The sequence below is a fragment of the Lutjanus erythropterus genome, chromosome 4 (assembly GCF_056507025.1).
Source record: "Lutjanus erythropterus isolate fLutEry1 chromosome 4, fLutEry1.hap2, whole genome shotgun sequence".
Lineage (NCBI taxonomy): Eukaryota > Metazoa > Chordata > Actinopteri > Lutjaniformes > Lutjanidae > Lutjanus > Lutjanus erythropterus.
In genome coordinates, this window is record NC_139320.1 from 8669083 (window position 1) to 8696243 (window position 27161).

A 27161-nucleotide genomic window follows, 5' to 3' on the forward strand; every position below is an offset into this window, starting at 1 on the left:
GGCTAACATTAGCTACACAGACCATCAGCTAACATTAGTTACACAGACAAGGCGCTATCATTAGCTACACAGACCATCGGCTAACGTTAGCTTCATAGACCATCAGCTAATGTTAGCTAGCTACACAGACCATCAGCTAACATTAGCTACACAGACCGTCGGCTAACGTTAGCTACACAGACAAGCCGCTAACATTAGCTACTCAGACCATGGGCTAACGTTAGCTACATAGACTAGCCACTATCATTAACTACACAGACCGTCGGCTAATGTTAGCTACACAGACCATCAGCTAACGTTAGCTACACAGACCAATAGAATCTGAATCTGATGTGGCACGTTCCTACAAGCCCTTTATATGAGAAAATAAGAGAAATTTAAGATGAGAATATGAAATGCTCTTAATGTTACAGGTAGAACCTAATGGTAGCTAAATAGAAATCCAGTTAGCTAGCCGCCCTGTCAGTACTACTACTACCAAAAAATATTTTGATGGGTAAAAACACAACCCCAGAATAAGTTCATGGCTGTTTAACTGATGTCTGAATGTGAAGTGTGAATAGTATATTTCACAAAGTGCATTCAAATGTGCATAATTACTGTTATTGAGCTGAATGTGCGTTTGTGTATAACAAAGCAAGGAATATCTGGACAAACAGTTGATGAACTTAAGAAGAGAGTACAGACTCCCTGACTTACATTTTCTTGAGTCAAATCAGATTCGGTCGTCCCATACGAATATTTCACAATTCGTCCCTATTTTTTTACAGTGCAGTGCACCACACTTACTTCCTATATGAGCCAACATGAGTGTGTTTTACCAGTTAGACTCATGTTTTAATGCCTTTTTTAGTCATCAGTGATGTGAAAGACCTGCTGTCCAGAGTCACCTGTGCTCTTAACCCAGATGATCAAAAACCCAACCAGAACAACACGATCCTCTAAAACTCTGTTAGACCTAATCTTTACAAATAAAACAGACTGCATATGTAAAACTTATAACCCAATCACAGTCATATGAGACCACAATCTCACATTGGTATCACGAAAGCTGTCTAAAATGCGGCACAGAAACCAAAATAACTTTTAAGAGTTGAGTCACACTTCATTTATTCTGAAGAAACAGAAAATGAGGTAGAAAATTAGATAAAATGAATCAACTGGGAAAGAACAACCTCTGGGGCAACTTGTGAACAGGCTGTAAACCTGCTGTGGTTCAACAAGAGGTTATGGCACTTAATGAAAGAAAGAGATGCCGCCCTCAAAAAATCCTTAAAATCTGGACTGGAAAATGATCGGCTGATTTTTAAAAGCCTCAGAAACAAAGTAATGGGAAGCTTAGGAAGACCAAAGCATTATGGAAGTGCATTGATCAACTATCAGGAAGGAAGCGAACAAGGAGTGAACCCATAGAGCTCCATGTGAACCGTTCTAACAGCTCAGCCACCACCTCAGAAACACAGGCCACACCGAAGGAGGATTATTTTATCAACTCTGTTTTAGAATGAAGCCTCCCCCTCTATAAAAACGCAGTCTATGGTTTTAACAAACAAAACTGTTGAACTCCAGAGTGAACGATACTTGGGGACTCGACCCTGTTTTTCTAAAAAAATTTAAGGAATTTCTAACCACCCCATCATGTGTATTGTCAACCAATCCTTGAGGAATGTATGTTTCCGTCCTCCCTAAAGTCAGCTATTGTAACACCGATATTTAAATCAGGTGACCTACAAGAAACCAGCAGCTACAGGCCCATCAGTATATTCCCTGCCACCTCTAAGATTACTGAAAAACATGCCACCAAGCAGCCAATTGTACACCTCAACAATGAAAATCTGTTACAGTTTCAGGGCAAACCATTCCACCGAAACTGCATGCTTCTCCTTCCTCAAGGTCATCAAAGCTTGTCTTGACAAAGGAGGAATGGTAGGCGTGGTTTTCTTGGATCTCTTTAAGGCTTTTGTTACAGTTAACCACTCTGTGCTTCTGCCCAAACTTTCAAATGTTAAATTCTCTGCCAATGCTCTTAAATGGTTTCAGTCATATCTTACTGATCGCGTTCAGTGTGTAAGGATCAAAGACAAAGCATCTCCCCTGAGAACTGGCACTCAGGACTCCCACAAGGGTCAGTCCTGGGACCCCTGCTCTTCAACATGTACATCAACACATCAACAACCTGCCTTCCATATGGAGGAAGTGGAGACCTTGACGTACGCTGACAACACAGTTATTTTTACACATGGGAAAGATGCTTAAACGGTTGTGGCTAAATTATCTGCAACAATAGAAAAAGTACCAGAGTGGTTTTAATCTATCCTGCCTTACAGTGAGCAGGTACTTCTCAAACAAACGAAATCAAAGTGAACGTCCTAACATCTCTGTGGGTGGTCAAAGGATACAAACTACTGATGAGTAGAAATATCGAGGTGTAATCCTAGACTTCTCTTTGACCTTTAAAAACATATTAAAAATACATATCGCGTCCTTAAGAATAATGTTGCAAACTTTCATCACATCAGAAACTCTTTATCACCTGAAGCTGCTGAAGTCATATCTGAATGTCCTGATCTTGTCCTGCGTTCTGTTCTGTGTATCATCTTGGTCTCAGGCTAACAGGACCACTTCAAATCCAGTTAGATCACTTTATAACCAAGCTCTGAAAGTTCTAGGTAAAGAAAACACGACAGCATCATCACTGACTTACTCGAGAAATATAAAATGTTAAGCTCTGATAACTTTCAGACGTTCATTTAGTTACTCTAAAAAAACAGTACAAATTAGTAGTTTCTCCTGTGATGTTAGGTAGATGTTAGAAGTTACCCCAGCAGGTACAGACATGTTATCTGTTACCCTTGTGGATACATGTGCTGCTAACTTTGCCATTGATAATGTAGTAAATGTATATTTATTACTGTCATTTATATTGTGCAGCCCGTACCAACTATTTTCACTGTGTAAGGCAGAGACATCGGTAACTTGGTCACTTAAAAATATAATAATTGTATTTCATATTTTATACTGTATTCTGACCGTGCAGTATGTACTTATGTTTTTTTTTGTTTATTTATTATGAACGGCACCTGCACTGGTCACCTGGTCACTTTATGAGGTAGTTATTGTGTATTTCATATTGTTTTTTCTGCTGGGCAGTGTGTTCTTACTGCATCTACTATGGTAGGCTCCTGGATTTACTGTAGTCTGTATTGTACCTTGAATTCTTCTTTGTTGCATTTCTCTGTGCAGGACTACAGATGGAAATTATGGTTTCATTTTTCCTGTAACTGATCGATGTCATTGAACATTTTCCTCTTATAAATCAAATAAGTAAACTAAGCTGTCAGATGATCTGGTTTCAGTCTGACCACAGTGGCGTTATTAGATTCATAAAGTGTTGTAATGTGTGTGCACTGCACATGGTGTGTATTATCAAATTGTATTCCTGCTAAATTATTCCCATTTTTACTAAATGTAACTGTAATCTGGTCATGTCTTTTTCTCTATAGCTGCAATGGATTACAGTAACTTTTTTGTACACCATCCTGTCACATGCAATCGATTACTCCCCAAGTCTGATTGCCTGGACATAAACTACATAGAAGTTTTAAATTCTTCTTCCTTTGGGGCTGACTGTAAATAATACATTTGGTACGTGAATAATGATGTTTTATCTGTTCAAACAGATGTTACTGAGGGAAAGAAGAAGCACATTAATGTAACAGGTGATTACAAACTTTTGAATTATTGTTTCTATTATAATACTCATGTTGAAACCACTGAGCATTCTCTGAGTGTTAGTCATTTTCCTCAGGCAGCGGTGTGACTCATCGTTACCTCTGTTCTCCTAAAATTTCACTCACTAACAGATCAGATGACAGGAGGAGCCACTGACTGGTTTATGTGAAGCTTTAACGGGGAAACTACTCATCCAGAAAATGAGGAGGGAGACGTGGAGAAGTCAAAAAGCGCTCAAGAGGAAGAGGAGGGAGGAGGAAACTGTCTGAGAGAGGAGGTGGAGCTGATCCGCCTCCATTCCCTAGAGATAAAGGAAGACGAGGAGGAGGAAGAGGAGGAGTGGGAGGACTGAGAAAGTGAAAACAGGAGTGCGAGACAGGGGAAAGTGACAGAAGGGAGAGGAGGCAGGAAGGAGAGGCTAAGGGGAGCTGCTGTAAACCACGTGGAGGTGAACCTCAGCGGCTCCTGCAGAGAGAAGACAGACAGCTGGTGGAGGGAAACTCTCTTCTTCTTCTTTTTCCTCCACTCTTCTGAGACTTACTGTACAATTTTGGACTTTTTCTTGTCAGACAAACATATTTTCCTGAAACATTGAGATAAGCTGTCAAGTCTTTGATGCAACCTGGTTTTTGGACAGATTGCAGCTATTTTCTTTTATTGGTATTTTTGAAGTACTTTTGGTGCAGAACTCCTCCCTACCACATATAAGCTTTTTGAAAGTTTAAGTCTTTGCTTTTGCTGATCTCTCTTCTCCAGCTGCAGTCTGGAAGCCAGTGCCTTGCGCTAAGGCACCTCAGCAGTCTCTGAAGGCTGAAGAACAAGAATCTGTAAACCGTCCAGACTGTCTCAGCTGGTCTGGGAGTCGACTCTTGCTGGACTACAGGAACGTCAGCTTGTTGCTCAGTGGAACTTCTAACATTGCAGCTGAATCCTGAAGATCCCAGAGGGAACATCGAGGCTTGTTTTTTTAAAGATGTAGCAGAGTGGAGAGGGTTATGATGTGACGCAGATGATGGTTTTGCTGCCTGGGCCATGCTGAGAGGGAGGCCAGCTCTCGTGAGTGTGCGTCTGTGTTTCATCTGTCTGCTCGCCATGACACCGCAATCAGCCGCCAGATGCCACAGTATAGACGTCATCAAAAACATCGAGACGCTCATCAATGACACTGGCTTGGTATGACTTTCATCTTTTGTCCTTTATTATTGAGAAATCACTGTCTCACACATACTACTACTACTACTGATAATAATAATAATTATTATTATAATAATATTAAACTTATTTATACATTTATTTATATTTATATTTATACAGCACCTTGTAACAAAACAGAGTTACAAGGTGCTTCACAAGTTAAAGTAGGAAAAATAAAAACACAATTTAAGAGCACATCATATGCAGAAAAAACAGACATAAGAAAACAAGAAAATTCAGCACATTAACTGAGTGCTGGTGGCTTTAAAAGAATGGGAAGAGGAACTACAGAAGCTGAGAACTAAAAGAAATATTTGAACTCATGGTAACAGCTGGGTTTTGTTTGGGTTTTATTCCAAAATATGTGTTTTTAAAAACAGAAGCATAAAATGAAAAGTGATGACACTAAACAACAGCTTTTTTATTCACTAAAGCAAAATTTGAAATTCAGGGCAACAACAAATCGATCTGTGCAATAACTATTGAGTAAAAATCACAGCACTGCTGGTACCTGACTTTTCCTAGAATATTTTTTAAATGGACAAAAAACACAAGGGAAATGTTTCATTTTGACCTGTTTCAGCTGCAGGCGGTCAAACTGACCCCACAGAAACTGCCCCTGTTATACTCATACTTTTTACACATTTGTCGATGTTTGGTTGATGTTTGGTTGCTTAGAGACTATCATTGTCTCTGTCAACAAAACTTCACAAATGGTCTCCATTTACAATTTGCCAGCTTAAAAATACAAAGATCAATTAGTCTCAGTTAAAAGTAACGTTGTAACCCTTTTTTCGCAGCACCTGTAACTCACTGAATTTTTGTGCTGAACCTCTCAAATGTTGAAACAAAGAAGCTTTATTTACTAAATCTTTTTGTGATGGTTCCAGGTGGAATTTTGTTCTTATTAATGTTAAAATAACATGTTTATAATCTTATAAAATAAGATTATTATGTCTCTCTCCGAGTGATTCTAGATAAATAGATGAATCTAATATCTGAATCAGATCTCCGATGGTTATTATCCTGTGAATATATGAAATTATTACTGTTTACTACATGTGATGGCTGCATATTGATTCATATTTAATTTTACAAAATTTACAATATTTACATTTTGGTGATATACTTAGGGCCTGATTTACTAAAGGTTTGCGTGTGTAAAAACATGCTTAAACTTGTTGTGTAAACTGATGTGCTAACAGCAGCTTGCACATCTCCGCCCCCAGCGCGCTCCTCTGCTCCAGCGCGCTTCTCCAGCAGCTTGTGCGCCAACTGGACTCAGAGACCTCACCACTGTCTGTCCCCCGTCTTTCATCCCGCTTATCAGGGCATTTATGTCCCTTATCAGACCAGATACAGGCTGACAAGCTGCCTGGCGGGAGACAATGGCGAGAGTGTCCCCCCTGAGCGCTCAGGCTTCAGGGGACACAGCTCACACACCCGCAAAATGCACACCAACCAAAACGTGCAGTATGTTATAATGCATGTGCAGTTTATCATTCTGTATTTGGGATGTGAGTAAATCAGGCCCTCAGGCTCATATTTATCATGACAGAAACAGAGTCTGGAGGTTAAAGGTCAAAATTACGCCTTCTGCCACTTCTAGTGTTAATTCACATCATAAATAAAATCTAACTGAACGACAAAAAGTTAAAGGGATAATTCACCCCAAAATAAAAAATTCCACTGTCCTGTAGAGCTATTTCTCCATGTAGATCATTTTGTTGTGAGTTGCAGAGTTTTGGAGACACCAGCTGTAGAGATGTCTTCCTTCTGTGCAGTAAAACAGTTTCTCTCTCCAGAAATCAGATAATCCACAGACTCTGTTGTTAGCAGGTTCATGTAGGAACTACTGTATCTAAGAAAGTAGTTCCAGTAGATTCTATTGCAGAAAGAAAGTATTTCCCACACGAAACTGCTCACAATGAGGTCTGTGGATTATTTTGAGCAGCTGGGTCATGATTTCTGAAAAGAGGCGCTGCTGTTTAGTTTTTTCTTCTTTTCTTCTTTTTGGCGCTGTGAGCACCACAGGACCAGTGACATATAGTTACTGGTCTATACTGGAGAGACAGCAGACATCTCTACAACTGATATCTCCAAAACTCTGCAACTCACAACAAAACTGTCTAGCACAGCAAAGTAAGTTCCAACAGCAAAATAAATTAAAACTCTCAAAAGTGTCAAGCCTTTGCAGAAATATGGTCATGTTTTCTGACCTGAGGAGCGGCTGCAGTCATCTCCACATCGTAGATGTAAATGTCACGTCATTATGACAAGTCACAAAAAGTGACTGACATCTGTGCTTCTCGTCTCTCGGTTAACGGAAACACGCTGCCGACCGAGGAGCTCATCATGGGATCACATGAGCAGCTGAGCATGCTGCATCCCTCCAGATGCTTCCTCTCTTTTCACACAAAACAATGTCTCAACTCAGAATTTTAACTGTGTCTCACTGCCAGAGAGCAGCTGCTTCCAAACTGTACAGCTCGTCTGATGTAATCCAAGTTTCCTAAAACCCCAACATGCTGTTCACTTGTACACACACTGTCACACTGCACACACAACACACAAGGATCTACAGTGAAGGTTCGGGCTAAAACATGGTGTGAATCTTTCAAGTCAACTTGGGCCCCTTTTCCCAGAGCCTTCGTAGCGCTACGTGTGTCGTAAGTTGTATTTTAAGGTCTCCCAACTGTGGGAAACAGCCCGTAACCTTAAGGGAGACCTTAAAATACAACTTACGACACACGTAGTGCTACGAAGGCTCTGGGAAACAGGGCCCTGGTCAATATTTTATTTATTAATTTATTTTTTATTTTTAGAATTTTTTAAATTTGAATCTTAATTTGTTTCTGTTTGGGTGTTTTTCTGTTCTGCCTTGTATCAAAATTTAGATGTGAGGCTAAAGGCTTCAAGAGTCTAGACGTTTTTGGTTCAGACACCCTAAAAGTGCTTGAATGTGACTCTAAAAACGCTGTACGAACCTGTTTTATTGAGCCTGGTGGTGTCCTCAGCTCATCTTAACCGAAGGCAGCAAAGTACTTTACGAGCTGTCAAACTGCTGCATCAACTGACGACAAATTCATTATGAATTTTCAGAATATGAGCTGTGATTAAAGATACAGAATAAATTGGTTGGGACAGTTGCTTCACTGCTGTGGCACGCAGGGATGAAGAGGACTGTCAGTCAAGTCAGATCTTGCCTCACCTGGGTGACAATATTCAAAGAAAGACTCATTTTTATGGAAAGAGTGTTTTTTAATGTTCTTTTATCCTCCAGTGATTCAGGGTTGCAGTTGCATAAAGTGAGAGGAAGTACAGACAATTGAAACAAAAAATAGCAGCAGAGATATCCTGAGTTAAAGTCCCTAACATGGGTCAACTTTCAAGAACAGTACAGCCCAACCCTTTCAGTGGAATGTCCCTTTAATTCATTTAACTCAGCCGTGTCTTTGCAAAAACACGTGAGTGTTTTATAATGACAATTTACAACCATGACAGTCCACAGGGCATCTGAGGCTGGTACCAGGGAGGCAGTGACGTGAGACAGGTGCAGGTGAACACCTGTACACTTAAAAAATTAAGAATCAATTACTGATAGTCAAGAAACACTTTTACATAATAATTGAACATAATTAGATGCAGTGCAGGATTTATTTTACACACAGAATCATTTAAGCTTTAGCTTTTAAATTGTTGGATGTTTGACCCACAGACCTGCTTTCATCCCTTCATCACATACTGAGGTGTTGTCCCGTCACTGTGCGTCTCATACAGACACACAACACACACACAACACAAACACACACACAACACAAACACACACACAACACAAACACAACACAAACACACACACAACACAAACACAACACAAACACACACGGACAACACAAACACAAACACAACACAAACACAACACAAACACACACACAACACAAACACACACAGACAACTCAAACACACACACAACAAACACAACACAAACACAACACAAACACACACAAAACACAACACAAACACACACACAACACAAACACAACACACAACACAAACACACACACAACACAAACACACACACAACACAAACACAACACGAACAACACAAACATAACACAAACACACACACAACACAAACACAACACAACACAACACAAACGCAACACAAACACAACACAAACGCAAACACAAACACAAACACAAACACAACACAAACACAACACAACACAAACACACACACAACACAAACACAACACAAACACACGCACAACACAAACACACGAACAACACAAACACAAACACAACACAACGCAAACACACACACAACACAAACACAACACAAACACACACACAACACAAACACACTAACAACACAAACACAAACACAACACAAACACAACACAACACAAACACACACACACAACACAAACACACACACAACACAAACACAACACAAACACACACACAACACAGACACAACACAAACAACACAAACATAACACAAACACACACACAACACAAACACAACACAACACAACACAAACGCAACACAAACACAACACAAACGCAAACACAACACAAACACAAACACAACACAAACACAACACCACACAAACACACACACAACACAAACACAACACAAAGACACACACAACACAAACACACGAACAACACAAACACAAACACAACACAAACACAACACAACACAAACACACACACAACACAAACACAACACAACACAACACAACACAAACACACACACAACACAAACACAACACAAACACACACGGACAACACAAACACAACACAAACACAACACAAACACACACACAACACAAACACACGAACAACACAAACACACAAACAACACAAACACACACAACACAAACACACAAACAACACAAACACACGAACAACACAAACACACACACAACACAAACACAACACAACACAAACACAACACAAAAACAAAAACAAACACAACACAACACAAACACAACACAACACAAACACAACACAACACAAACACACACACAACACAAACATAACACAAACACAACACAACACAAACACACACACAACACAAACACAACACAACACAAACACAACACAACACAAACACACACACAACACAAACACAACACAAACACAAACACAACACAACACAAACACACACACAACACAAACACAACACAAACACAACACAACACAACACAAACACAACACAACACAACACAAACACACACACAACACAAACACAACACAAACACAACACAACACAAACACATACACAACACAAACACAACACAAACACAAACACAAACACAACACAAACACAAACACAACACAAACACAACACAACACAAACACAACACAACACAACACAACACAAACACACACACAACACAAACACAACACAAACACAACACAAACACATACACAACACAAACACAACACAAACACACACACAACACAAACACAACACAAACACAACACAACACAAACACATACACAACACAAACACAACACAAACACAACACAAACACAACACAAACACAAACACAAACACAACACAAACACAACACAACACAACACAACACAAACACACACACAACACAAACACAACACAACACAAACACAAACACATACACAACACAAACACAACACAACACAAACACAACACAAACACACACACAGAAACACAAACACAACACAAACACAACACAAACACACACAGAAACACAAACACAACACAAACACAAACACAAACACAACACAAACACAAACACAACACAACACAAACACAAACACAAACACAACACAAACACAACACAAACACAACACAACACAAACACACACACAACACAAACACACACACGACACAAACACAACACAAACACAACACAAACACAACACAACACAAACACATACACAACACAAACACAACACAAACACATACACAACACATACACAACACAAACACAACACAACACAAACACAACACAAACACACACAGAAACACAAACACAACACAAACACAAACACAACACAAACACAACACAACACAACACAACACAACACAAACACACACACAACACAATCACAACACAAACACAACACAACACAAACACATACACAACACAAACACAACACAAACACAAACACAAACACAACACAAACACAACACAACACAAACACAACACAAACACAAACACAACACAAACACAAACACAACACAACACAAAACACAACACAAACACAAACACAAACACATACACAACACAACACAACACAACACAACACAAACACAACACAAACGTGGTTAAGAAAGAGGGATGAATGATTTTGAAAAAGTATCTAATTGTGACTATTTTGACCGATGTTGTAATCGTGATATGATCTGTGACATTAGAGGTAATGATTGTTTTTTTTACATCATTATTCTTATTTTGATTGAAAATAAAAGACTGTTTTTGTTGTGTAGGAATCTGTACCAAATAAAGATGTGTAGGACAGGACGTCTCTGCCTCACCACATTCATTCAATTGAACATTTTTTGCCACATTTCGCCTTTAACAAATTTTGCACCTCCTGTGATTTGAAAATTACAGAAAGCCGTATAGTGATTCTGATAAATCGTGCAGCCCTACTGAGGCTTCATTATATCTCCAGGCAAAGACCATGTCTGTGGTTACATTACATACTTAACATTATGTACTTTACGTGATGAAGCAACTCACAAGATGAAAGCCTTGGGACCTGTTACTTAAAAAGGTTTTCCACAGGACACAAACCTCAGTCTCCTGGGTGAAAGTAGTGTGTTTGTTTGAGCCATGCATCAACCCCATCTTCTCCATACATGGGCTTCTGTCTACAAACTTCTTAAACTACAGTGACAGCTTTTCAATCACTTTCAGCCTTTAACCTCCTTATCTGACCACAGAGTCAGACACATTTTTCACTTGCACATAACAGAACATGACAGAAATGCTTTTTATCAGAACTTGTCTCTCATCCCAGCTGCATAAACATGACCTGAAGCCTTTATTTAGGCTTGGACAATACATGTATAAATGAGAGATTGGTGCCCAGTAAAAAGGCACAGAAAATGCATTTTACCCACATTTTGTAACCTAAGTGGAGCAGAGTGCACTCCAGAGCCAAAGAGCAAACTGTACAGTTACTGCCACTAGACAACTTCACAGCTAAAATTAAATCCTTCTGCTCTGACTGCCAACACCTGTCTGCTCTGAGTACAGTCACCAGCGTTCTCTTTTTTTCTTCATCTCTTCATCCTCACACACTGCAGCACTTATGCACCATGTTGACAGAATAACAGATCAGGAATATTCATATACATGGAAAGAAAACTGCACAGAAAGTCTGGCTGATCTTTTGCTGCTGAAGCTTTGAAATGCATGGACAGGATGGGCACTATATAGACTGACGCTTGTATGATACTGATGAGACATTTCCTGTCCAAACAAGTGGTTATGGGTACCATTCATATCTGTATGAGTTACCGAGGAGCAGTGACAAAATATCGGCATTTGACACCTGCCAGATAGAGCACATAGAAAAATAAAACCCTGCTCGTGCTCACAAAGTCGTCATGACTGACAACCAACCAACCTTCAAGGCCCACGTTGCCTCAGTTGCTTGGTTGTGTCGATTTGCCCCCCTGTTTAGCATCAGACAGATCAGACCCTAACTGTCTGAGCATGCAGCACAGCTCCAAGTTCAGACTCGTAATATCACACATCGACTACTGCAGCTCCTCACTGGCAGACACGTTCAAACCTCTGCAAATGATCCACAACGCGGCGGCTCGTCTGGATTTTAAACCAGCCCAAAACACGTCACGTCACCTCATGTGTCTTTTGCATCTGCATGAGACTAATATGTCAGTATTTGATGACCTGGGAAGAAAATGTGCTGCAGTCCCCACCATAAATATAAATACGTAGCCACCACTTGGGTTTTTGGATAGTATGTTAATGTCACTGCATTAACAGGCCAGTCTTGACAAATACAACAAACGGGGGAGCTGCGGGTTTTCAAGATAAAAAGCACTATGTCTAAATTTGTCAGCTAATTTCAGATAGAGTTTTTTTATTCTCAAAGGTATCCATGTAGATCATAAACCCTTGAATCTACTGTAGCATCTGGTGCTTTTTATCGTGCAGCTCCCTTCATTGCCTGTATTTGTTCACAGGTTACCATTTCATGTTGAAAAAGTTGCTGGGTAAACAGCACCATTCATTTTCAGTCTCTGTAGCAGGGCTGCACAATTAATTGATATTTCATTGAAATCGCAGTATGGCTTTCTGCAGTTTTCAAATTGAATATATGAAAATATTTGTCAAAGACAAAATGTGTTTTAAATGTTTAAATGAATGAATGATTTGAGGCAGAGACGCCCCGTCCTACACATCAGATTCTACAGAATTAAAAATAACATCTTCAGTTGGTACAGATTCCTGCAAAAAAAATCATCACACCATAGTCATTTTAACATGTTTTTCAATCAAAATAAGAATAATGATGAGGTTATCATTGATGCTGCTTAGCAGGCTGATGTTGAAATAAAAAGGCAGGAAAGATAAAACTTATTTTAAATTACATTTCAGTACTCTTTTTATGTATTTATATTTGAATGATGTACTATTGTGGTAGTATTCTATAGTTTTTAGTACTTTATTTAATTTTAAAATCATATTTCTGACATTTCTCCCAGTACCGCTAGAGGGAGCTTGTGTACCACAGTTTGAGAATGTAGCTTTTCATTCTCAGGACAGGTGCGCCTCATTGAGACATCAGATTTAGCACACATTGACAGAGCCAGAGAGGACAGCAGAGGGACAACACAACACAGGGGACACACTAGTTCAGTGTTTCCCAATCATCTGGTCACGAGGACTCACTGCCCTGCAGTTTTTAGATGTTTCTCTGCTCCAACTCACCTGATTGAAAGGTTCAGGTTGTTATCAGGCTTCTGCAGAGGCTTGATGAGGAGCTGATCCTTTGAATCAGGTGTCCTGGGGGGTGGACTACGAAGCAAGCTCAACACAGCCAGGCTTTCTTTGCATGATCTGGATCGACAAAGCCTAAAACCTCAATCAGAGATAACGGGGATCACGATGGTGGTTATCAACTCACTTTGTTAATCCAGGCTTTCGTCTTCAAACTCTGTGCGCGCTCACATAAAAGGGGCGTTTGTTGCATCATTTGACTCTTCTTCCGCATGAAATGAAGCGATAGAGCCACTTAAGTCAGAATCATCAAGTTGGTATAATCATGAGCTGTGGAAAACATACAAATACAATACGGCAAAAAGCAACACTGTTGCTGCAAATAAATAGAATAAATAGAGCGCGCACAGAGTCTGAAGATGAAAGCCTGGATTAACAAAGTGAGTTGATAACCACCATCGTGATCCCCGTTATCTCTGATTGTTATTTTATGCTTTGTCAATCCAGATCTGCAAAGAAAGCCTGGCTGTGTTGAGATTGCTTCGTAGTACACCCCCCAGGAGGTTCTGCTCCAGATGGACTGGTTGATGACTTATCGAAGTTTTCCATTGATTAACGTCTTTACTGATGATTGTCCTGTTGTTCTCTGTGCAGGTGGAGTCATTGTGCACATGTTGAGCTGCTAACTTTCTCTTTGTCCTCAGAATAGTTTGGACTGCAGACTGTACACGCCAACCATCGAACACTTCGAGGTACGAGCTTCCTTACAGTGACTGAGCACATTTACTCATTTATTTGTGTTGCCACAAACAACAAAAGAATATAGAACAAATTCTGCAAATATAAGATCTGTATCTGCAGTGCAGCTTTTGTAAAGCATTTAAAATATGTATAGTGTTTTACTTACAAGAGGAAAAAATGAAAGCCTGTTAATTCCACATAAATGTTCTTGTCTCATTTATGAGGGAGGCTACAGTGTCCTGTGCTCCTGATAGAGGAACTAAAACAAGGTGATAGCCCAGTTATATTTAAGGCATGTCTTATGTTTTAAATCACATAACACCAAGACAATTAGGTGATGCAGAAAGGCCAGTAAAAATGACCAAGAATATTAATTTATGCACAAATTAACTCTTAACTGACTTCATTACCTTTATTACTTTATTAACTTTATTGATGAGGCTCATTGTGAAGTGGGTCATGTTGATTTGTCATTTTTAAAAAGTGGATCCCCAGAAAATTGGTTTGGGAAACACTGTCAGAGAGGCTGTATGAACATCGTAAGGCTACTATTTCAAAGAACAGGCCTAATCAGAGCAGATAAAATTAAAAGATTTTCAAAAGTCACAAAATCACAGGCAACATTTTTTCTGCTTCTCATACACACCCCTTCAAGTATCACACATCACATAATTAAAATAAGAAACTGTTATTATTCGGTTCAGAAACTTGTGTGAGAAATAAAGAGACTTTAGCTCCCCCAAAATTGGACACAAACTTGTGGTGCAGTTTGCTGAACAGTATCGTCTCAGTGTGGTATTAGAACTGAAGTAAAGGATCTGAATACTTCTTCCACCAGATCGGAGTCATGATTCACTCTTGTTTATCTTATCCTGATATCTGATGTCTACTTTACACTCACGCACACAAAGACAAAGGTCCTCAGCTGGTTAATGCCCTCAATGAAACATTAACAGGTGAACGAAGAGACACATGAACCCACCATCACGTCATGAAACTGTAAAGGGATAATTCCCTCAGAAATTAAAATTCAGTCATTTTCTACTCACCCTCATGCTTACTGGAGGTCAGGTTTAGTTTTTTAGTCCAGGCTGGACTGCTGGAGTTTCACAGGAAAACAGTGTTGCAGAATCTCCCAAACAATGGAAGTGAATGGTGACCAAAAAAACAACCACAAAATACCTCACACTCCTCATCTGGTGTAATCCAAGTCGCTCAAAGCCCCAAAGTGCAGTTCACTTGTGCACACACACTGTAAAACCACACGGTTTGTGAACGTGGCTCCAAGCTAAGGACCTACAGTGAAGATTCAGGAGACTTGGATTACAACAGACGAACAGGATGGAGGCATTTTAGAGTTTTTTGGTTGTTTCTTTACATTTGAAAACTGGTCCCCATTCACTTAAATTGTCTGGGAGATTCTGCAACACTGTTTTCCTGTTTTGTTGACAAAAAAACTAACTGGTCGACAGGAGCCTAAATGCAATTCATGTTATTTATGTTGTTAAATAGGTGGGTAATAAATAATTTCATTTATAAAACAGTTAAAAACAACAGGCATTTAAGTTAGCTGCTTTATAAGGAATTGGAGGGCATATTTACAGGTATTTGCAGGTCATATGTGCAATAATGTAATAAAGTATGGTGCTTCCAAGTAGCTGTGCACCTTTAATGACCTACATTGGTGGTCCTGTGAGCGGGGAGTTTTGGGCTTGACCTGAGGGCGGGCAGTCAGAAAAAATGCAGCTAGTTTACCTCTAATATCCTTTGTTGGAGATTACCGCCATCTTGTCTTTACATTGATAAGTGTATTGTGCTCTGGCTACCACTAGATGGCACAAAAGAGTATCTATTAACAAGGTCTTAAGAATAAAGTGCAGCAAGTCCAAAATGTACCGTCTCAGGACAATGGAAAAATCATTTGACTGTGAAATAACACTTTAATAACTGGTCCAAATTGTACCACTCTTCATAACACAGTTAAAATAGACACATGGCCTCACCTCTCTGTCTCTGTCTCTCTCTCTCCAGCAGAAATGCCCCAGCTCCACGATGAACTGTTTTGCTGATGAAATTAAAGTCCTCACCGAGGAGTGGGAGAACTTTCCTTATCGCCGTTTGAGGTTGAACTTCAGGCTGAAAATACTTTCCAAGAATTTAAACCAGGTAAGGTAACCTTAACCAGCCTGTTATTGACCCTTTGCCAAGCCCCACCCTCCTTAGTTACTGTTTCTACGCCCATCAAGCTGCCCATTCTCTCACTGCACATACAGTGCCACAGTGATAATGGTGGCAGATTCAACATCGCAGTTAAGTTGAAACATGAGGTCTTTTGTTCCACAGAGAAGTCAAAAAAGCAGAAATGGATTGGGGGGGTGATTTGATGGTGTGGTGAGGAGTAGGGATTCATATTTTCAAGAAAGTGACACTTTCTGTCCTAGTTTGCCAGTTCCAAACCTGACCACATCAATGTTTCATCTGGTGGTAATAATTATTGAGGCAGAAGAACACCATCAACATTACAATGAATGTCCATATACACTGTGCATGGTGCATGGAGCTTGACCTTCACCACAGCTGGGATGATGAAAATTTATTGCATGTAATTTGTCACTGTCTGACTGAACAGCCTCATGGAAGTCATATTTTACTTTTTTTTTTTTTTTTTTATCTTTTAAGCTAACAACATTTGTTAAAACAAGTCATTTTGTCTTTTCAAAATCATGACATTGAGCTGAAACAGATTCCACATTCTGTTGGCATTCAGAGGCTGTTGCTGGCTCACATCGTGCGCACTGCAATATTCAGCATAGTCTGCTGAAGTTCACTTAAGTTCACTCAAAGTTAAAAAGCAAAACTCTAAAAAGCTCTCCCTCATTTGGTGTGAGACTTCAGATGGATTCCTGAGGAGATTTTAGCCATTTTTCTTCAATGAGGCGCCTTTTGTCACAGCCAACTGCTGAAGGTAAATCCATCACAGTATTTCGCAGCACAAGTCTTTTGGATTAAGTATAAATCCTGTGTTCTTGTGCTTTTTGGGCTTCACTTGGAATTTTGTCTGAGATTCTAAACTCAGTCCAGCACATTTTATCCCTCCGCAGGGCGCACAATTTACATCTTCATTGTTTAATATTTTGAAGTATTTTCACATAAAAGCTGCTGTCAGACATCATGTTGTGTGTCTAATTCAGATGGTGGAGACACAAGTTACTGTATTAAGTGATCAGAGGTGCTTGAATTCATGGACCTTTTTGTGCTTGTTAAGCAGTTAATTAAAGCGCTTGGGGCACTCAGTTAGTAAAACATAAGAGCAACAAAACGCACGCTACCCAGCGTGTAAATTAAATCTTAAGAATAATATAGCAGTATGCTGTGACTTTATTTCTAGTACTTTCCAATGCCAATTAATTTTTTTAGTCTATGTCAATTTTAGAACTGCAGTTCTTCCTGCTTTGCCTCAATATCGTGGGGGTCATTGCGCCTCCAATTTCAATTTCAGTTCTAATACCCCCCTGTAGATAGTAGCTTTGGATATATGTATACAATAGGTGACCGAAACACAGGAAAAAGAAGCACAGGGACCCAGCCAGACCAGCCAGACCACAACTGTCCCAGGAAGAGAGATGGGATAAGGGCTAAGTTATCCCCACTGAGACCTGAGAAAGCGAGCCAGACGTGCATCGTTGTTGGTCTTCTTTGATTCTTCATCAGCCCACGTCCTCCTCCTCAAACCCCCACAGAACAAATGCAGATGCAGTGGTATCAAACAGGTTTATCTGGAGGTAAAGTTACTGCATCTAATAAGTTAGTGTTAGTTAGCCAGACATGCTAACATCTGCAGTGTACATAAGAGCAGATAAAGACAAAGTTTAACTTCAAAAAGACACCACCATCCAGACTCATGAAACAGTGAGTTTCTCTTGTCTGACAGCCTCAACCGCCTCAACATGTGGAGAAATGCTAAGCTTGACAGGCCTGCAGCTCCCTAGATACAGTTACTGCTTTATTATTGAACCGTTGTTCATCAGACGGGGTCAGTGAAGGTTCAGTTACTTTGAGCATATTATAGAAGGAAATCACTGAAAAATGTTTGCATTGAACAAGCAGGAAGATATCTCACAAGGGGAAAGTATAGCTGTGACTGTAGCCACATGTGATGTGCATCATCCAACATTGCAGCGCCACATGTTGGAAGCTAAACATACTGCAAACATAGAAGCAGGTCTCTATGCAACATGAATGTAATGGTCTTGTGCCAGTATGGTGGCAACATCAGGCAACAACTGTCCAATCAGAGCTGAGTATGTGAGGTTCCCTTTTTTTGTTATTGGGACACTGAAAACTTTTCAACCAAGTGTTTTACTATATTGTTGAGAGGATTATGAAAGTGTTGGGTGAAGGTCAAGTTGTGAGAAGTTCAACAGCTCTGCTCCAGCAGTTCCTGAGGTGTTTTTGTCACAGTGTTCCTTTGACTAATAATCTCTCTCTCTCTCTCTCTCTCTCTCTGTCATTCTTCTCGTCCACAGACGGAGTCAGAGTGTCTTCAGTGTGAAGTCTTTGAAGAGAAAACAGCACAAGAGTTCCTTGGAAACCTTATTTCGACTCTTGAGAAGATGAACTCTATGAACTGCCCCCAAAAGGAAAAGAGACGTTCCTCTTCATGAACATTTCATGACATGAGAGCAAATAAAGTACACTATGCATGATGTCTGAGCATCAGTGGTACTTAATTCACAGTGGGAGGGAAGATGGTTTCCGATGTGCAAGGCAGAGACAAACACACAGAGAAGGCTTACACAGTCACGAGGCTGCTGTTATTTCACTGTGCCAGGTACATATTGAATCAACATTTCATAGCTTCTGCAGCTCAGACAACATAAAGTACAGATCTCAGCTGAATCCACATGGTTTTGATGAGCGACTCAATATTATTCTGAGCTGAAAAAAAGGGATCAAACCGCAACTTTAAACACAGAAGAACACCCAGTGAGAGTCAGACTTTCTCCACGTTTACAGCCTTGAGATCCTGACCTTTTGTAGTTTTCATGCCTTCAGATGACTTGGATGTAACTCTCCATGCATCTATGGCAAATAAGTCCCCGCCTCTTTCTCTACCTACAGCCAATGAACATCAAGTGGGAATGTGGGAGTAATTCAGCCATAGTGTCCATGTTTGAACAGGAAACCACAGATCAGATTTTCTGAATGCTATATTAGCAAACGGCCTTTATCATGACACTTTCACCATGAACAAGCCCAAAGTTGTGAAGTTTTCTGTCAGAATTATCGCAACCCATCCATCATGATCCAATTCAGCAGCTTACTTCACTGACAGACTGTTCTGAGAAACATTTTCTGGATTTTTCTTCATCCTTCATCAGTCTTTTAAAATTGTCTGTCAGTGTTTCTGGCATTAATCATCATGTAACTTGGCAGGCTACGGCTGGCTGACATTATGTGGCACACTTCAGATCTGTTAAAATAAATAAAACACAGAGAACTCACAGCTCTCTGTGTTGAAGAAAAATGGATGGAACAGCATCCTGCTTCAAAGTTGTTGGGTAAAATCTTCAAAACAGGTCTCAGATAATCCCAAGTTGTCTGTGGATGTTTGGTTGGAGCATTATTTCTCCCAATAAACCACTGCCATTCTCTTGGACTTTCAAGCTCCACACTTCTAAAACACATATCTGCCATCGTTTTGAAAGCACTGACAAGGTTCCCGGAAAAACTGGAAAACAGCTGTTCAATTTTCCAGTGCAGGACAAAATTATTGAAAATGAGTGAAAACACTACATGTTTTGGAAAATCTTCTGAAAACATGTCTCTTCTCTTATTTTCCTTTAGATAAGAATGAAATAGTCTACTAGGCTACCTGCCCGAGTCCCCAAAACAGATAAAACTGTCATTGTGTTCAGGATCATATTAATGTTCAAATGGTTATTCATGGTCAAAAGTATTTTGAATAAGCTGTTCTCAGTTATGTAGAGGAAATGCGAACACACCCCGAAGTCAACATATGTTAGCACATACTGGTCAGATGATATTATAAATAGTCTGACTTTTTGTACTTGTGAGCCTTTTTGGTGAGGTTACTTACAACACTCGGTTCTGTTCTCCCTGGAACGAGTTGCCTTTGATTGCAATGAAATTTATATTTTAAAAAATCATGCTTACAAATGTTTGCAATTTTCACATGTTCCTGCAATTTCATTGCAAATAAAGCCTAAAATATGCAACATGGATTGCAGTTTCTTTAGAAAAGCCACTGCGAAATCAAAACTCTTAGGCTGCGACAATCCAAAAAACAGCCCACGACATCCTGGAGGGACTGAATGTAGTCATTTTAATAGCAGAGGTCACTATTTTTCTTTTTTTTTTTTAGCAGCACTGTTGTTGCATCCTGGGCTTAGTTCTGCCCATGATGTTTGTGATTGGCTTAAAGAAATGCAAACAAGGGCATTTTTCTGTAAAATGTGTATATATGGAGCCAGAACTTTGTCCAGCGCTGAGAGCTGAGGAGAGACATCTGGCTGTGCATGTTAAGTGGCCCAGACTCTGAATAATGTGAATTACATTATCCTTCAAATGTAGCCATTCTTAAGAACTGTAACTTATGACATGTTTAGGCTTGCTTTAATTTTTTTTTCTAAATTTGCTCTGTGTCAGAAAACAGCCTTTAATGTGACTTAATTCTTCACCTTATTTTACTGTTTAGTCACAAACTACTTTAACATCTTCTTTTCTCTTCTCCTCACACACCTCTGCTCTCTGTCCATTTCCCTCTCCCCGTTTGTCTGATATGTGTGTGTAAGATGAAAGGTTTACTGAGGTCTGGAAACGTGACGATTGGTGGCTCCACCAGACAGTTTATCAGTTTTTCAAGTAGCTGTTAGGGTCTTTCAGTCCAGGTGATAGGATGATGGAAGGGAACCCCATTGCATTTTCCTTTCATCATTTTTGTCTTTGCCTCTCAATGTTCAGTCTGCTGCATATCTGGGGGGTTTATAGAGGGGCAGTTGATGCAGGAGAAATCTCTAATATGCTGCCTATAGAAGCTTCAGAGGCTCATTATAGCTCTCAGCTTCCCTGCAGTGTGTGATCTTTTCTCTTTTAGAGCCCTGCAGTGTTATCAGCCATGTCTATCTTACTGCCCCAAAAGTGACAAAAAGTTGTATAAAAGTAGCAACACAAATGTAAAATGGGTGTGTACGAGTGGCAAACTATCAGGAATGCAAATATGAGATTTATATCAGAGTTTTGTGAGTCAACGTATATCATGCTTCACCTAATAATCCACTATAAACTAACCACCTGCATCCTGCCAGGGAATGAATTGTGTGAGTGTGCAGAAGAACATCATTTTAATATTAATCAACATTATAATGAACATGCTGCTCTGCAGGCTGCGTGCAGCTTAGGATGAAATCCAAGTTCAATCTGTGACCTGTCACTGTCTGACTGAACAGCCTCAAGGAAGTAATATCATACAATTCTTCTTATCTTAAGCTAACAACATTTGTTAAAACAAGTCATTTGGTGTTTTCAAAGTCATGTTATTGAGCTGAAACAGATTCCACATTCTGTTCATGTTTGGAGGCTGCTGTTGAGCGCAGTAGATGGCTCGCACTGTGCGCGCTTCAATTTTCAAAAAAGTAGGTTTAACAAAGTTAATGATCCCTGAAAGCTCAAAAGTAAAACTCTATGTGAAAATATATAAGCTATTATTAATAAGTAAGTAAGTATCATTATCGATATTGGCAGCTCTGACCCATAAATTATTTCAAAGCTAAATTTTGTGGTATTGGCCACCCCTACTATGCATTCAAAGGATTCATGCATCATTCATCAAACTTAATTCTAACTTTGAAATGTATATTTCAGTATGTAAAGTTTAGGCTATAATTGTCACTAGCCAAGCTGTAGGTGTACTTAGTTACAAGTGTTCAGACAGAAATTGTTTATAAAATTCAAAAGAAAAAAGTGATGCCAATGCCTGGCTTCTCCTCTGTTTTGGAAAAGCATGGAAAGGATTGGCTCCATTAGTACACTGCAGTTCCAAGGCTAAGTCACAGCTCTGACTGATTATTATGCTCATGATTTATTTAAAAAAAAATATATAAAACATCAGTCTTCTCTAATAGTTCCACAGATTTGAAGAACATCAAGATAATTTGTTAGAACAGACATAATAATACCCATGAGGTTACCAAGGTTTATTAATAACAAAGTGTCTGTTTTATTTAACTTTCTACTTCATCTCACAGTTCCGCTGGCCAGCTGAACTCCCAGTTCTCCAGCTGATGGGAAGAAACAGCTAAATGTGTTGATGATTGTTCTAAAGAAATATTAGTGGTCTGATTTCTGTGGAATATTATTTACCCAGCTGAGATAGTAATCATCATCATCAATCGTCCCCGTTTCAACTCAAAAATCTGTCATGATTTTTGAACGTAGTTGTGCTCCTGGAGCTCTTTCTCTGATCACACCAAGATTCTCCCAAACATCCAACTTATCCTTCCATGATGTATTTTCCACAATTTGGTGGCTGATTAGACTTGATGTGATGTATAAGACTATTACTATTATAGGTGAGTCAATAATAAGGCACGTCAGGAGAAGGTCCGCTGAGACATACTGTTTCCCAGGTGCTAAGGTAGTGGACATCATGTGCGAGATTCCCAGCCTCTTAGCAAAGCACACCTGTGCTAAAATGTCATCATCCACGTCGGCTGCAACAACGTCTCTGACCAAACCTCTGAAATATTAAAACAAGATTTTAGCAAGCTTCTCCACTTGCTGAATGGCTGTGGAAAGCGTGTTTTTATCTCCAATCCCATACCTCCATTTGGCCGAAGTGTCGGTCGTTTTAGCCGGATTCTGCTTGCACGGTGCACAACATGGTTTTTATTGACAATTTTAACCTCTTCTGGAACTGTCAGTCTTTTTATCAAAAGGACTGCATCCACCTGAGCAGGCTGGGTGCTCGTATTTTAAAGCACAACATTTTCCATTCAGTTCTTAATGCTCACACTGTTTGACTGTATCCCGCCACAGGTGACCAAAGAGGCTCTGTCTCGACACTGGTCACTTTTGGTCAGGCTGACTTCTTTGCTGCCCCGCCCTCATCATCACTCAATCAAGGTACAGGCTTGATAGCTCCCCCTTGTGCCCAGATGCACTCTATGCCGATTGTTCTAATTTTAGGTCAGAGATCACAGTATAGGTGCAGGGCATGTACACAGAACAGTTTCAGACATCCAAATAATATCGTTACTGTGCCTCGCCAAATTCAATCACAGCCAGTACCAGCCACAACTAACATGGCCTTACTTAATGTCAGATCACTCACCACAAAGTCCTTTACAATATATGATTTAATCTCCGACGTGTGTCTTGACTTCATATTTCTTGTTGAGACATGGCTTAGCTCTGATGGTGCTGCTGTCCTTATTGAAACTTGTCCACCAAACTACAGCTTCTTCCACTCAGAGAGAACAAAAGAGGGGGTGTGATTGCTGTTGTTTTTTCAAACAACTTCAGCTGTGCAAGAGTTAACTTTGGTGATTTTTCCTCATTTGAGTACATTGCATTTACTGTAAAGGCCAAGCCAGTGATACTCATTCTAACAGTATACCAGGTTTTCTCTCTGAGTTTTCAGAACTTTTGTCTCTCATTATCACAAACTACGATAGAATCATTGTAAATGGTGATATTAATATTCATGTCAATAACTCATCTGACCCAAAGACCAAACAATTCCTTAATATCTTGGACAGCCTTGAACTTAAACAGCATGTTACTGCCCCCACCCATAAGCATGGTAACACACTGGATCTAGTTATTTCCAGGGGAATCTCTGTTACTGATCTATCGGTGTGTGATATAAATGTGTCCGATCACTACTGTGTATATTTTAATATCTCATTGAACACCATAAGACATCATTTTAAAACCACAATTAAGAGAAGAAATTTAAGTAACGCTGTAAAGTTACAATTTGCTGAGCTTGCAAACTCCCTAGATGAAGATATTTTTAATCATCCTATAGATGCAATGGTAGATGCATTCAATAGTCATTTGACTGACACACTGAATAAAGTAGCCCCTATGAAAACTATAAAACGTTCTCACAATAAACCAAGGCCCTGGATGAATAAAGATATTCGTGCATTAAAGCAGTCATGCAGGAAAGCTGAAAGAACCTGGAGAAAAACGAAGCTAGAGGTACACCACAAGATCCTTAGAGAAAAAAAAAATATTGTATAATAAAAATGTCTGCACACAGAGACAGATCCATTTCTCAAAGACCATTGATGAGAATAGTGGAAACTCTAGAGTCCTATTCTCAACCATCAGTAGACTTCTACACCAGCTTCCCTCTGGCCCCATGGAGGCTTCTGCCCAGAGATGTGATGAATTTGCTGTCTTTTTTAAAAACAGAGTCACCTTGATCAGGTTGGGCATTAGCAGTACAGATGATAAACTTTGTGACACACCCCATGGCTGCTCCCCTGTCTTTAGCTGTTTTGCTAGTGTTTCCCATACTGACCTTCTTAACGTTGTTACTGGCACATCACCCTCCAGTTGCAGTCTTGATCCTGTCCCAAGCTAACTCTTCAAGAACATATACAATCGCTTGTATCCCTCCATATTAAAGATAATTAATACTTCACTTCAAACAGGCATCTTTCCCAATGTCTTTAAGACAGCAGAAGTGAAGCCTCTACTGAAGAAGGCAAATCTTGATGCAGACAATATCAGTAATTATAGGCCAATATCTAACCTGCCTTTTATGAGTAAAATCCTGGAGGAAGTAGTTTTTAATCAACTCAACAACTTTCTCAATGAGAACAATATGTTTGAGCAGTTTCAATCTGGTTTTAGGTCCAACCATAGCACAGAAACAGCTCTAATCAAAATAGTGAATGACCTCAGACGAGCTACTGTCTTGAATCAAGTGTCAGTCCTCATCCTCTTGGACCTCAGCATTTGACACCATTGATCATTCAATACTAATCAATCGTCTTGAAAGATGGGTTGGTCTTTCTGGCAGTGCTTTAGACTGGTTTCGGTCTTATTTAACTGGTAGGAGTTTTTATGTCAGTATGGGTGATCATGTCTCTGCAAAACACCATCTACCCTTTGGTATCGCACATGGAAGCTGTCTTGGTCCCCTGTTTTTTTTCTTATGCTCCCATTAGGGTCACATTATTAACAAATTCAGCATCAATTTCCATAGCTACGCTGATGATACCCAATTGTATATTTCTGTTGAGCCAACCAACCCAAATGCCCTTCCCTCTCTGATTGCCTGCCTAGAAGCAATAAACCATTGGATGAATTACAGTCTTTTGAAACTGAATGAAGATAAAACAGAAATACTGCTGCTAGGGCCAAAATGCAAGAGAGAGGCAGTTTTTAACACGCTTTTTAAACTCACAAAATCACAAGTTGCTAGTCTTGGTGTCATCTTGAACTCTGACTTAAGCTTTGAAACCCACATTAGCAAAGTGACCAAGGCAGCCTTCTTTCACCTAGGAATGTTGCCAAAGTCATGCCTTTTTAAGGAAAGCAGGATGCAGAGATATTAGTACATGTTTTTATCACTAGCAGGTTGGACTACTGCACCGCACTGCTTACCGGCCTACCAAAGAGACTGACTGGAAAACTTCAGTTAGTCCAAAACTCTGCTGCTAGACTTTTAACAAGGACAAGGAAAAGAGAGCACATTACTCCTGTTTTAGTTTCCCTGCACCATTTCTTTTAGAACCTTAAAATCATTTCTTTTAGAATTGATTTTAAGGTTCTTTTACTCACATATAAAGCTCTTAACAATATAGCACCTTCATACATCTCTGACCTTTTAATTCCATATCAATCAACAAGAGCACTCCAGTCTGCCGACGCTGTTCCTAAGGTAGCCCACAAAACAAGTGGGGAAACTGCTTTTAGCTCCTCTGCTCCAAGAGTCTGGAACACTCTACCCAGTTACTACCCAGTCTACCCAGTTACCTCAGACATGAGAGCTCTGTTGGCACTTTTAAAACTCAACTGAAAACCTACTTGTTCAGCAAGCCTTTAGTTAATGTAATAGATTTCTACCCTGGTCTGTCATCTTTTTTACTATCTGCATTTGCCCGCTTATTTATTAGACCTTATATTACTAAGAATCATTTTTTATTTTTCATTTATTCATTTACTTCTTCTTATTTTTTACCTCTTTCTTTGTGATCCTCCATTATGTCTTTTAATGCCTGTTTTTAATTTTTTACTCTGACTTTATGTTATTATTGTGATTCTATGTCAGGGGTCGCGTTAACCGAATATTTTCCGTTGTTGACCGGTTTTTTAAAACGGTGACGGAAAAATCTGAAGGTCATCTGTCATTTTGACAGGTTGCAATTCACACCCCTGACCACTTGGTGGCGAGTGAGCATATTAATTAGCTATTAGGTGTGTTCGAGATGAACTGCGCCTCGCCTGGAGAGTAGACGAGATCAGGCGGCCACAGCAGGAGGT

At 39.7% G+C, this 27161-nt stretch overlaps 1 protein-coding gene across 2 annotated transcripts; it reads left to right on the forward strand.

Annotated features, from left to right (window-relative positions):
* Positions 1–2901: 2901 nt before the first annotated feature.
* On the forward strand, positions 2902–19676 carry il15l (interleukin 15, like). Of its 2 annotated transcripts, XM_084716883.1 has the most exons (5): positions 2902–3719; positions 3864–4905; positions 14603–14650; positions 16671–16805; positions 19166–19676. In XM_084716883.1, the coding sequence occupies exons 2-5, from the start codon at positions 4765–4767 to the stop codon at positions 19301–19303; spliced, it is 462 nt and encodes a 153-aa protein (XP_084573009.1). In that variant the 5' UTR covers positions 2902–3719; positions 3864–4764; the 3' UTR covers positions 19304–19676. The 2 variants fall into 2 exon arrangements, 1 of the variants encoding a protein (XP_084573009.1); XR_014769967.1 differs by lacking the exons at positions 2902–3719; positions 3864–4905; positions 19166–19676 and having other exon boundaries at positions 14560–14650; positions 16674–16806.
* The last annotated feature ends 7485 nt before the right edge of the window (positions 19677–27161 follow it).